We start from the raw sequence: 14,357 nt of genomic DNA, 5'->3' as shown, positions 1-14,357 counted from the left end.
GGATATCCGTGTGCCAAAGGAAATGTGAAAATCTACAAATTGGGGTCGGGCTCGGCAAAATTAACTCGGGAGTTAACGGAAAGTTTCCCTCAGATTCGTTCCCACATTTCGCTCTCTTCACACGCTCCTCAAAGTCTGTGAAATAATTACGTTTACATGTCATTCCTGCTGCCAGCTCTAGCTGTCAAAGAAAAGGGTAGCAAACAGTGAATGACTGGCATTTGTGCAAAGAAACAAACACAAAAAAAGCAGACGGTGAGAAAATTAAGAGGGAGTGAAGAGTAAACAAACACAACCACACTGTAGACTTGTTTTTCAGGGGAAAAAGGCAAATACTAACTCAATTAAAATTTAATTTTGCCACATTAGATAATAAATCACCAAAGGGACAATATGAGACTGAAATATTGGAAGGTACATACTCCACACACACACATACAAAAGCATGTCGACGTGTGCCGTGCGTCCAAGACCTGAAGAGTCTGGATGGTCCTCTGAGCGGCAGAGAGCTGGGACAGGGAGGATCAGCCACCGGAGCAGAAGGCAGGGGCCAGGGCTCTGAGGGCCAGGTCTGTCTGGAGATGCTCATTCGGGCCGGCAGAGGAGCTCAGCAGCGCCGCGCACTGAGACAGCCTTGTCCAGATGGCTGCTGTGTGATTTAGCTGAAACGGGAAGCAGCTGTGGCCAGCGCTGAGCCCCCCTACGCTTGACTAGGACCCAACAGGGGAGGGAGGGCATTTGCATGAGAGGGATAATCTGGCCAACCAACTCTGGCCCTGCCAGAATCCCAGATCTCACTTCCCCTTTCAGCCCTGGACAGAAATACTCCTTCAAGAAGCAGACTAAACCAGAGTGGTGGCTTTAACATGTTCCAACAAGAAGTTTGAAATTACTATTTTTCACACTTTTGCCGGGCTGCGGTTCATTAGTGGAAGACCATAATAGAACATTTACTGCAAACTTCGCAAATGGGAGCGCTGTGTTTACCGGTGTTTCTCAACATGTGCAGATTACATTTGATTGCCTGTCTTGGCATTTCGTCACATGGATTTCACTACTTAGGAATGCAGTTTGATCATGTAAAGATATGTCTCACTAAATGAGCAACGGGGACATTAAGTGCATGTTTGCATGTTCTGCAGAAAGAGAATACTCAGCAGCAGAAATTAACTCATATTATAAAACATATTATGTTCTTTTACTCTCACATGTATCTACCTTTCAGACTGAGAATTTTATATTGAATTGTTACAATGTAAACAGTGCTGCAAGCTGGACAATAAGCAAAAAAAGTGTGGTTAGAGAAATCATCATAATTAAACAGACAGATTCATATATAGCTAATTAGTGCTAACTAACAGACTACTAAAATTCTACCGTTTCACTCAGCACAAACTTGTTAGATAGTCTGTCTCACACAGCACGCCATAGTATTACTCAGATAACCTATTAAAATACTGTAAAAGGCCCAGCAGACCCAGATCATCTCTGGCTGCTTGCATCAATACACCTGTCAATGAATATGACCTCAACCGAAGTCAGACAATCCAGGTGAATTAATTATTTTTTTAAAAGTTCACCCAGCTCACTGTTACGAGCAGTAAAACTACCCATAGAGGCCAGACTGCTTTATTAGCAGGCTGTAAATATGTTATTTAACATTGTAAAGTTGGACATTATAACACGGGAGTCTTTGTGAACTGATGCTTTTGGAGCCAGCCTCAAGTGGCCATTAGTGGAACTGCAGTTTTTGCGGGACTCGATTTTTCCACTCTGGAGACTGCACTGTGGTAAAACAGAGTAAAGAAACCCCCTTTTTCAGTAATAGCCAGCAAACACAGTCTAATTTCATGGTTGGTGGCACAGAATGTTTTTCTTTAAATAAAATATTTGTGACATACAACAGCATGATGTACTCTTTCCTATTAGCCAATCTGAAGGCAGTATGGAATTACCGGACCCTGCATCAAACAATGCAGACGGTAACTGCACAATATGGATACATTGCAGAAAGAAATGTTGACTAAAACCATTGTATGCTTTCACAAGAACTCTAAATAAATATAGTAATAAATTTACCTGTAATGTTTCTATATTACAAATGACATGAGATTTGATTTTAAATACTGGAATTTTATTCCTATAACTTATTACATTTAAACTTCTACTTGAGCACAGCTTGTGTAGTTCTTCCACAACTGCATATACGTGAACACAGGGAAAAAAGCAATACCAAGTGCTTATACTTATTTCTACCTCAGCTTGAATCCGTATTAAGGATAAAATGATTCAGTAAAATGACCTTATTTTCTTCTCTGTAAATGTACTGTGTGATGTGTTTGTTTGTGACTACACTGCCCCAGATGTGACCACTTGCTTCACAGCCACAGTCAAATTGAGCTACAAGCTTACACCATATGGCACAGTTTTCAGTCCATACTCAATGGGCTCTATAGATCCCGTCAGCACCAGAGGAATTCTGCGCATCTGTCCTGGTCCAGCTGTGAGGAGTCCCCGCGATCGGAGAAGCCCACCCGTTGGGGGGGAAGGGTGCGTGTGTGACTACTTTCACTGCTGGCTAATTCAACAAAGTTTCTATACAGTGGCCAACAACACAAGTGTGAAATATTTATCAGGGACCTGACAAAAAAGATGAAAAATAAATGAAAGCCCCGTTTTCATGGTCTTCCAGATTCTCAAAGATTTCTTGATGAAATTTACATGAGATTTTGTTTCATGTGTGCACAATCTCTAATGGCCCCCTTCAGTGGTAGTGCATGTGTGACCAGTGAGGCATTCAACTTGAAAAACATAATGTTAAAAATCCTCACACCGCTTGCGTGAGGGATGTCTTCACTGAGAAAGCAGTTGCAAACACTTTGACCGGGCACAAACTCCATGGATCAGAACTAACACAGAGGCCCTGCAAAAGGGATGTATTGCAGTAACACTGCTGTCTTAATCACTAACAGGAAGACAGGCAAAGTTTTTCTTTTTTTTCTCTTTTTAAACACAAGACCCAGGATACTCTCCGTGTTGCCCAACTTCCGCGGATATGATTAACACATCCAGCCTCAGGAACATTTCAGGACAGTGAGACTTCAGGCAAACCGTGGTTGTGGTGCTCAAACGTGATCACACTGCCCTCTGTGGATCGCATGGGATCGGATATGTCACTGCAGCCTAGAGATAAACTTATTGCTTACTGTCACACTCTGAGACAAAAACTTGTGGAGATGTGTGTGTGTGATATATACATTTATTAGGGACAAAAACAATTTCGATGCAGTTAACTGAAAAAGACCAAACAGATGACAAGCATTAAGTCATAATTCGACTGTGAATGTGTATCCTTGATGTGAAATACTAGAATTTAAATGGAAAACAGGGCTTCAACTGGAAAATGGTTTGTGTATAATACACACTACCTAACACTGGATCACAAAGCAACAGAACAAAATCAGCCTGACCGGCACAAACACCTGAAAATGACCAAAAAGCTGAACGCAGATGGCAAATTCTCTCAGTACAAAGTGGGAACGAGGTAAGGTTTTCTTCATTTTTTCTTCATGTTACGACACCCTGACCTTTACAAGTAGTGTTGAAAAACCTCAAAAGAACAGACCACTAGCACAGAGACTAACACTTACACCCATAAAAGAGGCACCTGTTCACCTGTGCAATCCAATATGACTGAACTAAGCTGATACAGAGGGTTAAAATAACTATTTAACTGGTAGCCAATAAAAAGGTCCTTTTCTCTTCTTTAATTCTGTTTTCCTTGTCATTTATGGAAGCCCTGTTTTTCGTAGGCAAACAAATACAACTGAATTCAGCTCTTCATCACACAGATAAGGCCAACTTCCCATCATAGGGATATTTGGCAATATATGGGGAAAAAACAGAAAGACTGCATTAAAGAGACCCGTCTTATAATTTTCAGCTTTTTCTCGAGACTGTCATTCTTTGTTTTTAGTCCTGGGTCCTCCCACTTTGTCGGGTTTGTGCAGAACAAAGAAAGCATTTAACGTCTTTACATTTTCCATTTCTTTCAACACCCAGAACCTGAACGGAGACAAAGAAAAGTTTAACGCCCACATCCAAAGGTTTTATTCCACTCTTCATACAGCTCCAAGTCCTTTGATGACACACTGGGACGTACAGTCTTCAGGGCGTCGTGGAAGTCACTGTAGATGATGGGTCGCACCTGATCCGCGGTGATGGTGGCGATGTCACTGAGCTGGATGCTGCGTATGGGCCCCAGTGCTGCCTCTCGACACAGCTGAGTCATATCGGCTCCGGAGAAGCCCTCCGTGGCTGTCACCACCCTCTCCACCTCGCTTTCTCCCAGCTGGTTTTTCTCCTGAGCCATGAGGTTTGTCACTATCTGGCGTCGGGCAGTCGCTTCGGGCAGGGGGATGTATAACCGCTTTGCCAGGCGTCGTCGTGCTGCCTCGTCGATCTCCTGGGGCCGGTTGGTGGCACCCACCACCAGGATTCGGTCCTCTGCTGCAGTGGCCGCTCCATCTAGCTGGACCAGAAACTCAGTTTTTATCCTGCGCGAGGAGTCGTGCTCACCGTCCGTCCGCTGGGACAGCAGGGAGTCGATTTCATCGATGAAAATAACAGCAGGCTGGTGGCAGCGGGCAATGGCAAACAGAGCTCGCACCATTTTCTCTCCTTCACCCACCCACTTGGATGTGAGTGATGAGGCGCTGATGCTAAAGAAAGTGGCACCTGATTGACAGGCAATACATTTACCTATCAGAGTTTTTCCAGTTCCTGGCGGTCCAAACAGCAGGATGCCTTTGGGTGGGCCACGGAGGCCAGTAAAGATGTCAGGTCGCAGCATGGGCCAAACCACAATTTCCTTTATGGTAGTCTTGGCGAACTCCAGACCTGCTATGTCGTCCCAGCCCACCGGAGGCCCGTGGTCCATGATCTCACTCATGATCAGCTCGATTATCTTTGGCTCAAAGTTTTTCAGACGCTCGTCCAGGATTTGAGGTTCCTGATTGGAATTACGGCTCGCCACACTTCCCTCCTCTTCCTGTCGTGGAATGGGAGACACAAATTTTGAAAATGCACCTCGAGGCCTGTTGGCGCCCAGAGATTTCTTCACAGTTGCCGCCATCCCAGGGGCCTGACCTCTCTGAGGCTGATGGGAGTGCTTTCGCTGCTGGTCAACAACAAATTGCTCACGAGCTGTTTTGAAGGTGGTAACAGCCCGTGGGTCTGATGACACCTGACTGCCATTTTGCTCCCTGCCAACATCACCTCCGTCTGTGTTGTAAAAATTTTTCCGCTTCGATGTGTTGGAGGTGGGAAAGAAGGAGGACTGATAGTGCTGCGTGACCCCTGCGGGGCCAGGGTTTACATGTGGGAGAGCTGGAGAAGGGCAACTAAACACAGACTGTGGCTGAGCTGGAGGTCGGGAGAATGAGGGTGGATTGACTGAAATCCCTTCGTGACTGCTGGGCCTTTCCACAGAAACATTAGCAGGGATACTGGCTGCGATTTTAACCTCTGATTTAAGCTGCGGTGGTTGCACAGTTTTAAAGGGAGGAGTGAGAGAGCTACCTTTACCCTCTTGCCCCACAGTTATGTTAATGTCAGCTGGTGCCACCACAAAGCTCTCACCTCCTGTCTTTGCCTGAATTGTTTTCTGAACACTGGGCAACTCCAGCACGCTCTCTGCAGTGAGGGATGACTCCCATTTGTCGCTGTAGTTCTTCTGACTGCGGGCCAGATGGAGCGCGCTTTCTGCATAGTTGTTGAGCCCTGTGCGCGGGTCGTCCGAGTCCAACACTGCAGCGTAGCGCTCCGAGTAGGTCCTGAGCAGGCTGGCCATGCCGGCCTGAGAGAGCTGGGAGCTTGCCCATGCATACTGAATGGAGAGGATGTGGGCCCGGTAGGCATCGGCCGTCTGTTCAGGTGTACAGCTGCCAGATGAAATGTCAAAGGACCTCTTCTGCCATTCGTCCAGGTGTGCGCCACTCATGCCTGGCCTGCTCCAGCCTGGTGAAGACGAAGGGACAAGAGTTATTAAAAATACATGACCCCAGTAAATGCCAAGGCACAAATCTCCCCAAAACCCATACAGAGAAAAAGCTGCCACTTAATTACGTTACATAAATAACCATGTATGCAGTAACACTGAGTTATAGTGATTTTGAAATAAATGAAAGGAATTAAAAAACAAATAAACACGTGATTTGAATCCAGCTTTAAAAATGGTAGGCCACACTCATTAGCATTGAAACTGAACAGCCTTCATCCTTCGCCCATGTCTTTAATACTCCACATGTCCCAGCTGAGATAAACTCTAAATACAACATTTCGTTTTCTCAGACTTAAATAAAACTCCTTCATCCCCACATAAAGCAACATACAACTGCCTCCCTGAGCATTATCTCCAACGATGAATAGTCAGTGACAAGGCTAAAAGTAATCTGAATCTCTGTATATGTAGCTGAACCACGGAGAGCTGCAGTAAAAACAGGTTATCAGTCTCGATGCACCCAACTTGTCTGAACTGTTATCTGAAAATGCGCCACAACAAACAACAGTATTCATAATGGACGTCACTTACTATTACTGATATCTTGTCAAAAAATTATAAAAAATATATGAATACACTCGTAACAACTTTTGTAATACACTTTAACTCGATGTTTACAGTAGCGGTAATTCCCGCCTCTAGTTTGTTCTCCCTCCCGAAACTAGGACTTCCTGTCTCGTTCCAATTCGCTCTCAAAAAATCTACAACTGTGGCCGTCGCATAACTTTTCACCTAATACAGGGAACCAGCGCAAAGAAGCAACGATCTTAGTTTTTGAATACATAAAACATTGAATAATGATGACGAGACTGGGACATTAAAGTAAACGAAATGAAGCAACTAAGTTTTTTACATGTTGGAACGAGACCCATAAGTTGTCACAAGTAGGGAGTGCTCCATTTATCCTCCAGTTCCGCCCAGTCCAGGCTACAAAAGCTAATACACCTCGTTATCAAATTTCACGAAAAGTTTCGTGATTGATGTTAGTTATTTTAAGAATTAAGAGGAACTTAATATAAAACGTGGAGCGATTTTTCTTCAGTTTCAAGACTTTTTTCTGCGGACTATGTTGCCAACAGTACACAGGTCTGCTAATTTTAGTGAGGTCTACGACGCCATCTCCTGGCTACAATACGCATATGGCATTGCCGCTTTAGAGTCTTTCATTCTGGGAAATGTAGTTCTCTTGTCATTGAACTTCATCCAGACTTTGAATTAAATCAAAATCGAGTTTAAGTGAAGTAGATTTTTTTTTATACATATCGAATTCATTTTGTGTTAAATTGCTTTAAAAATATAAAATAAACATTTAAACAGATATTATCCTGGACATCACTCTGTTAATAAACTACACTAACCACAACGGTTGCGCGGTGGTGTTTATGCTGTCGACGGTGGATGACAGGGTTTGCTGCTGATTTTCAGAGAATAAAGCGCACGCTGGCGGTGGGAGAATAGCCCGTGTTTGTGATATTGTGCAGCAAACTATCCACTTAGTTAATGTTTCCGCTCCTTGTGACTTTTTCCTTTGCATTTGAGGACAAATACCGGAAGTGTCTCGTAGATAACTGTTAGCAATTGTCGCAGACCGTTAGCTATAACGTTAGCTAATCCGGAGACGGGATGTAAATTTATCCAGACGGGACCAGCCCCAGTAGCCGGTATCAGCAGTCAGTCACTCCCTTGTGTGGGGCTTCTGAAATAACCCTGTGCCGACTTATGTGAAATTGCTTTACGTGGCATGGTGTTTTATATATAATACATATTAGCCACGGAGTGCTGAAATTAATCTTCCGAGCACCAGTTTGAGTTAACTGGGAAGTGTGGAGGGGATATGACTGACTCATCATCATGGCACGGACAGAGGAGATAACCCCAACCGTTCTGTCTGCTGCAGTGCCAACCCGGCAGCCGCACAACTAGCCAGACAGCTAAGTTACTCACACACTAAACCGTTTTGATTAAACCTCTGACCCCCTGTCGCAGCGGCATTATGAACGCCCCTATGTACACCTTTGTTTCCCGTGACGACAACAGTACTGTTTATGCTGAAGTTTCCAAAATCCTCCTCTCAACCGGGCAATGGAAGAGGCTGAAAAGAGACAATCCCAGATTCAACTTGATGCTGGGTGAGCGGAACAGATTACCCTTTGGGCGTTTAGGTAAGTCAGACTTTCTTTCTTGTTTCTTAAGAATTGTTTTCGGGCTATTTTTGGTGTCCACCCTTTCTGGATGAGAAAGCAGCTGTGACTGTGCAGGGCTGCATCCTGTGGGAAGATTGTCTCTCTTATTGAGAGTTTCTGTGCACTGTGCATGCGGATTTATGAACAGACGGTAAAGCATCTTCACTGTGACCTTACAGGCCATGAACCCGGACTGATGCAGCTGGTGAATTACTACAGGGGGGCAGACAAGCTTTGCAGAAAGGCATCCTTGGTCAAGTGTGTGCAAATCTGTCATTCCTGCCATCATTCATGTTACTGACACTGCAGTTTATTACATGACCACTTTCCTTCTGACCCCTTTCTTAAACACTAGGCTAATAAAGACCAGCCCAGAGCTGTCTGACTCCAGTAACTGGTTTCCAGAGTCCTACATCATCTATCCCACTAACCTCAACACACCTGTTGCTCCTGCTATGAATGGCATCAGCCATCTGAAGAGCAATCCGAAGACAGATGAGCGGGAAGTTTTCTTGGCCTCCTATAACGCTAAGAAAGAAAGAGCAGAGGGTACAGTGTGGATAGCCAAGTCCTCTGCTGGAGCTAAAGGTGATATCTATATTTAGTATTTAATTGGTTAAAAACAAGACACTAGTTGGAAGCTTTATATATATATATATATATATATATATATATATCTGTAAATGTGTGTGTGTGTGTGTGTTTTTCTTCTTGTTTTCTATTACTACAGGTGCTGGTATTTTGATATCCCATGATGCTAATGAGTTGCTGGACTATATTGACAATCAGGGACAGGTTCATGTTATTCAGAAGTACTTGGAGAAGCCTCTGCTTCTTGAGCCGGGACATCGGAAATTTGACATCAGGCAGGTTTTTTTTTTCTTTTTCTTTTTTTTGCCAAACTTAAAGCCACAGAGAAAGCACTGCTATGTCCCAACTTAACAGCTTAGCTTTATGTTTATGCTATTGCTAGGAGCTGGGTGCTAGTGGACCATCAGTATAACATCTACTTATACCGCGAGGGCGTGCTGCGGACCTCCTCGGAGCCCTACAACAGCTCAGACCTGCAGGACATGACCAGCCACCTGACTAACCACTGCATCCAGAAAGAGCACTCCCAGAACTACGGCCGATACGAGGAGGGGAACGAAATGTTCTTCGACGAGTTCAGGCTGTACCTGCTGAACACTCACAACGTCACGCTGGAGACCACCATATTACCTCAGATAAAGCAGACCATAAAGTAGGCAACTATTTTGCTATTGTTTTTATTATTAGTTCTTAGATAAAAAGCTGAGCTTAGCTTTTTTTATGCCACACTAAAAGGCAAAATATTATTATTTTTTTTAAAATTAGAAATCAGACATAATGCCTCTCCGTGAATCGCTACCTTATCGTGGTGAAGGGGTTTGTGTGTCCCAGGGATCCCAGGGGCTATGTTGTCTGGGGGCTTTTGCCCCCTGGTAGGGTCTCCCATGGCAAATTGGTCCTGGGTGAGGGACCAGACAAAGAGCGATTCAGAAGACCCTTATGAAGAAAACATCGAGGGAACAGTTTACACTGCCCGGGATAGGGTTACCGGGGCCCCGCCCTGGAGCCAGGCCCGGGGAGGGTGCCCGAGGGAAATTGGGTTAAGGCTGCCAGCCGTGCCAGCGCCATCTTACCCTTCCGACCATACATACATATTCCCGTTTTCCTCCTGAATCCTGCTGGTTTTTACCTCTTTAACACATAAAACTTCCAAAACATCACCTGACCAAGCTACAATTTAAGTTAAAGCACACTCTATCAGCTCGGTAATATGATGATTGAGTCCATGTGAGAGTAATTGTCCAGAGAATTCATAGAGAGGGTGGGTATCATGTGTCCTACCTCTTTAGTGCTCCAGTCTGAGAGCTCTCTTGTCCAAACTGCACAGAGTATTCCTAGCTGAGAACATGTCTGATGTGGACAAAATAGGAACTTTGAACAATTCCTGGACCTGATCCTCCCAACATTATAATAGGGGTTCATGTTTTCACTCTCGCTTATCTACTCCTTGCTTGTTTGTAGTTACCCTTCTTGCGTCCTGTGTGAATAAAAACACAGCTTTAAACCTATGCTGTGGTTTTGTACAGGAAAAGGAAGATTGTGGTTTTTAGCTGAACCTCTTTTTGTAACTGTTTTTTAACAGATATATGAGTGGTTTTACACCACTTTGCATATAATTATTGGTGATTATTAATTTGTGAATCTCTTCCAAAGCATGTCTTTGTTCTTTCTTCATCCACTCGCCCCCAACCGGTTGCAGCAGATGGCCGCCCCTCCCCGAGCCTGGTTCTGCTGGAGGTTTCTTCCTGTTAAAAGGGAGTTTTTCCTTCCCACTTTTGCCACGTGCTTGCTCATAGGGGGTCATCTGATTGGTCGGGTTTTCTTTGTATTATTGAAAGGCCATATAGCGCCCAATCACAACTCCTAAAAACTGTCGGTGTGCGATTAAACCTCATATACTGGTGTTAATAACAGCAGTATACAACCATTACTGTTGTGAAAACGTGACTGATGTTTGGCAAATGCTGGTTGCTCTCATCACTCAAAGAGACTTTGTTATAAAAGGATGATCGGTGAAGATTTTGGATGTCTGGTTTCACAGGAGCTGTCTGACATGCATCGAGTCCGCAATCAGCACCAAGCACCTGTCCTACCAGAGCTTCCAGCTTTTTGGATTTGATTTCATGGTGGACGAGAACTTCAAAGTGTGGCTCATTGAAATCAACGGCGCTCCAGCCTGTGCACAGTCAGTACCTTCCATGTTACGTGTCCTTTAGCAATGTTTTTCCATCTAAAATATAACAAATTTCACATCTGTTTAAAATTTGAAATGTTTATTATTATTTTTATTATTGTTATTATTTATCCTTTCCTAATGCAGGAAACTATATCCAGAGTTATGTCAAGGCATTGTGGACGTGGCCATTTCCAGTGTCTTCACCCTAAATAGCGGCGACTCCTCATCTGCGTCCTCTTCTCCTTACTCGTCCTCCCCATCTTCCTCCTCCCTGTTCACCACCAACTCCTGTTCCTCTCCCAAACTGAGAGCACCTCTCCACGTGGGTCCTTTCACTCGCCTGTAAGCACAAATATGCCCCCTCCCTTTTTCTTCTGTGCTAGAAGCTTCTTCCATCTCCCCCATCCTCATTGGTCGCACGTGCCGCCTCTCTGCACCCTGAGATGCTACACATGCGAGCAAGCTGCCGAGCCGCTCCTTCGTACTTTTGCACACGTTGGCCCAAGGGAGACTTTCTCTTTAGGGACTTCTCTGAACTGCAGGAAAGATCCGTGCGCTCCTGATTATGCATATTTTGAATGCGAGGATGGCAATGAACTGGTCAGTAAATGTTCTCAGAGTTTCTGAACGATGACGGGCATCCCCAAGCAGATTGGTCGAAGTGGTGAAAGTCGCAGAGACGCTCCAACTGAGACTGTAGTGCCTTACATTTCCAACCACTCTCCCTTAAAAAAAACCTGCCAGTTAGCTTGCTCTGTTACAGTAACCTGTACTCGTTCTTTAAGCTTTTGCACTGTTGCTCACTGAAGTCATGTTAAGTCCACAAGAAAATAGCATAAAACAAGGCATTTGACATTTTAGTGAGCTTATGGAGGTTTGAGTGCTGTTTAATCATCAGACACTTCTTGTTTTTCTGTTTTTGTTTTTAATCACTTTTTATAACTGACTTACAAACAAGTTTGTTTGAAAAATATTAGACATGATCAAGAAGCTCTAGAGACTGAAGGATGAAGGCTCTGGTGTGTTACGCTAACACTACTTGTCTGATTGAGCTAAAGGATGGCCTTGAAACTGAACATTCCTCCTGACTTGACCATGTGGACACTACATCAGGGCAGCTGGGTGGAATAAGTGAGCAGGGAGACTGTGCTTCGGCTGTAAACCCGGGAGCGAGTCTGCTACAGGGACCTCTCAGTGGCGAAAAGGGAAAAATCCTCGTCAGTTATTCTGTAATCAATTTGTTTTATGTGATCTGAAGAGAGCATATTTGTGTGAAAGCATGTAGCATACAAGCCCTAACCCACAGCTCTGTTTGCTGTAAAGAACTCTGTGTTTTCTCTCTGATAGACTGTTATTGTAAAGTGTAAAGTAGGTCTTTGTTACTGAGCTGGTGAAGTGAGCGTAGAGTAGCTTGTACAGAGTGTCTTACTGCTTCTTAAACATGTTTAACGACCCCATTAAAGGACACTTGGAAAAGATAGCAAAGCTGATAAAATGCTTGTTTCCCGGTGTGTTGAAAAACACACTGTGGTGAGCATTACCACATCGTCATTACCAAAGAAAAGTCAGCGGTGTTAAGGAAGTCCCAATACAGTGGTTAATTTCATAATAACTTGGACTTGTTTCGCTTTGTGGGGTCTTTAAATATTTGACCTTTTCATTCGAACGAAATCTTTGTGAGTAGACAAGATTTTAGAGGTGTTCCCGTCCAAGACGACTTGTGTCAAATCTGTTTTGTGTTACTGCTCGTTAGAAATGATTGTCAGATTGTTCAGTTGTTGTCTTTTATTAGATTGAAATAGTTGACAGTTGCACATTCATGTGTTTCTAGGGGCTCGTTTGATTCCCTTAAAAAAAGGAAAAGAAACAAAAACACCCTTTTGTTGAAATATGTGAGGTTTTGTGTCCCAATAATTAAGGTGAATCATCAAAACATTTCATTCTTTCTTTTTTTTTTTTACTCTGTGTTTACAAGAAGACTCGAGAATGAAGGATGTGTAAGAGACTGAAGTTAATACGAAGAGAAAACAAAATCTTAGTATTGTTTTTAAATCTGTAGGGACATTTCCATCAAAGGGAAGGGTTCCTTAGAGGGAACTGTATATTGTTTTTTTTTGTAGTTGTTTTTTTAAAAGGCGTTTAAATGCACCTTTATTTTTTTTTTGTACCGGGGTAAATTTGCCTCTTTCATTAGAAAACCTCATTGATGTCATTTCCTCTTACTTAGTGTTTTTGTACATGTGACTCATTTTCTCATGTTTTCCTTGTGTGTTTTATATCTCTACTTTCTCATCTTTACCAAAGATTATCCTGCTGCATTTTCAGTGTTACACCTTTTGTAGTGAACAGATTGTCACAGACCTGACTCGAAAGCAAGCATCATGATCAGAGGAATGTGTGCTGTTTTTTTTGTTTTCTTGTTTTTTGTTGTTGTTGTTGTTGGGTTATGATTTATTGGAAATCTGCATGAACGTTTGTCTTTATCAGAGACAATATTATTAGAATAAAACATGTTACTGCTTCTGTCATGCAAACATTTCTGCACATCCACGTGTTGGGCTGCATTTCTGATGTGCATTTCAGGCTTCTGAGCAACACTGAAGAAGATGAGGGAAGCAGAGTGGTCTGTGAACGCAGCTCGCAGACGAGCTACAGAACGTTCAGAAATGACCCAGACCTTTGGTAGGTGGATGGTGAAATAATACGACACTAATAAAAGTTCAGTTTTTGTTTCTAAATTTTGCCTCTCTGCTGTGAGACTGGTTATTAACTAATGTTTTTTTGATTTGTCTTTGAACGCCTCGCAGATTAGTTAAAAAGAGAAAATGTGTCTAATCCATTTGTTAGGTGTGACTTCTTTTATCATGGGAAAAGTCCACATGAGTAGGTTATCATGCAGATGAACCACACACCCGCACATAGTTATCTTATATTTCTTCCTTCTTTTATTACTCATGGTTTTCTTCTGAAATTTGGCTTCTCTCTGACATAAGTTGACCTCATTTGCCCCCAGGAGGTGTACCCACATGATCTTAAACAGGGACATTCAACCAGCTTTGCGTGAAGAAATTCCTTTTAAACTAGTTAACCAGGAAATGAAACAAATTATTAAAATTTTATCTAATAATCTTAGCCAAGATAGCAGTGAAAGAACTGATGTGTGGCACAGCTGCATCATCTGTCCGTTGTTTTGTTCTAACCCACTGAGATATATGTAGGGTCATGTGATCTTAGATGCTATATAAACATACAATACATACATACAAACACAAACTTATGTGGGGTTGCTTTTACTAAAAAATCACTATCCACGATGTGAAAAAACACGAGGGAAATAATTATTTGA

The 14,357-nt window shown here is 43.1% G+C and overlaps 2 protein-coding genes across 3 annotated transcripts; one reads left to right on the top strand and one right to left on the bottom strand.

The window, feature by feature from the left end:
• Positions 1 to 3,243: 3,243 nt before the first annotated feature.
• fignl1 (fidgetin-like 1) lies at positions 3,244 to 6,876 on the bottom strand. Of its 2 annotated transcripts, none has more exons than XM_026190112.1 (2): positions 6,593 to 6,876; positions 3,244 to 6,018 (listed from the first exon to the last, which is right to left on the bottom strand). In XM_026190112.1, exon 2 carries the CDS (start codon positions 5,999 to 6,001, stop codon positions 4,088 to 4,090), a length of 1,914 nt encoding a protein of 637 aa, XP_026045897.1. In that variant the 5' UTR covers positions 6,002 to 6,018; positions 6,593 to 6,876; the 3' UTR covers positions 3,244 to 4,087. The 2 variants fall into 2 exon arrangements, with proteins under 2 accessions (XP_026045897.1, XP_026045898.1); XM_026190113.1 differs by lacking the exon at positions 6,593 to 6,876 and adding an exon at positions 6,393 to 6,514.
• A 556-nt stretch (positions 6,877 to 7,432) lies between these two features.
• Positions 7,433 to 13,752, top strand: ttl (tubulin tyrosine ligase). The gene is made up of 7 exons (XM_026190895.1): positions 7,433 to 8,223; positions 8,424 to 8,502; positions 8,600 to 8,832; positions 8,975 to 9,110; positions 9,218 to 9,487; positions 10,877 to 11,020; positions 11,156 to 13,752. The coding sequence occupies exons 1-7, from the start codon at positions 8,055 to 8,057 to the stop codon at positions 11,355 to 11,357; spliced, it is 1,233 nt and encodes a 410-aa protein (XP_026046680.1). The 5' UTR covers positions 7,433 to 8,054; the 3' UTR covers positions 11,358 to 13,752.
• Positions 13,753 to 14,357: the final 605 nt, after the last annotated feature.

This window comes from Astatotilapia calliptera, chromosome 13 (genome assembly GCF_900246225.1).
Source record: "Astatotilapia calliptera chromosome 13, fAstCal1.2, whole genome shotgun sequence".
NCBI lineage: Eukaryota > Metazoa > Chordata > Actinopteri > Cichliformes > Cichlidae > Astatotilapia > Astatotilapia calliptera.
The sequence above is the reverse complement of the archived record's forward strand: the minus strand, read 5'-3'. Positions and strand labels throughout refer to the sequence as shown.

Bases quoted from the DNA above. Each gene is read 5' to 3' on its own strand.
- fignl1 (XM_026190112.1), bottom strand. From the start codon at position 6,001: ATGAGTGGCGCACACCTGGACGAATGGCAGAAGAGGTCCTTTGACATT.
- ttl (XM_026190895.1), top strand. From the start codon at position 8,055: ATGAACGCCCCTATGTACACCTTTGTTTCCCGTGACGACAACAGTACT. The intron at 9,111-9,217 runs GCAGGTTTTTTT...TGCTATTGCTAG, and splicing joins CATCGGAAATTTGACATCAG to GAGCTGGGTGCTAGTGGACC. The intron at 11,021-11,155 runs GTCAGTACCTTC...TTCCTAATGCAG, and splicing joins GGCGCTCCAGCCTGTGCACA to GAAACTATATCCAGAGTTAT.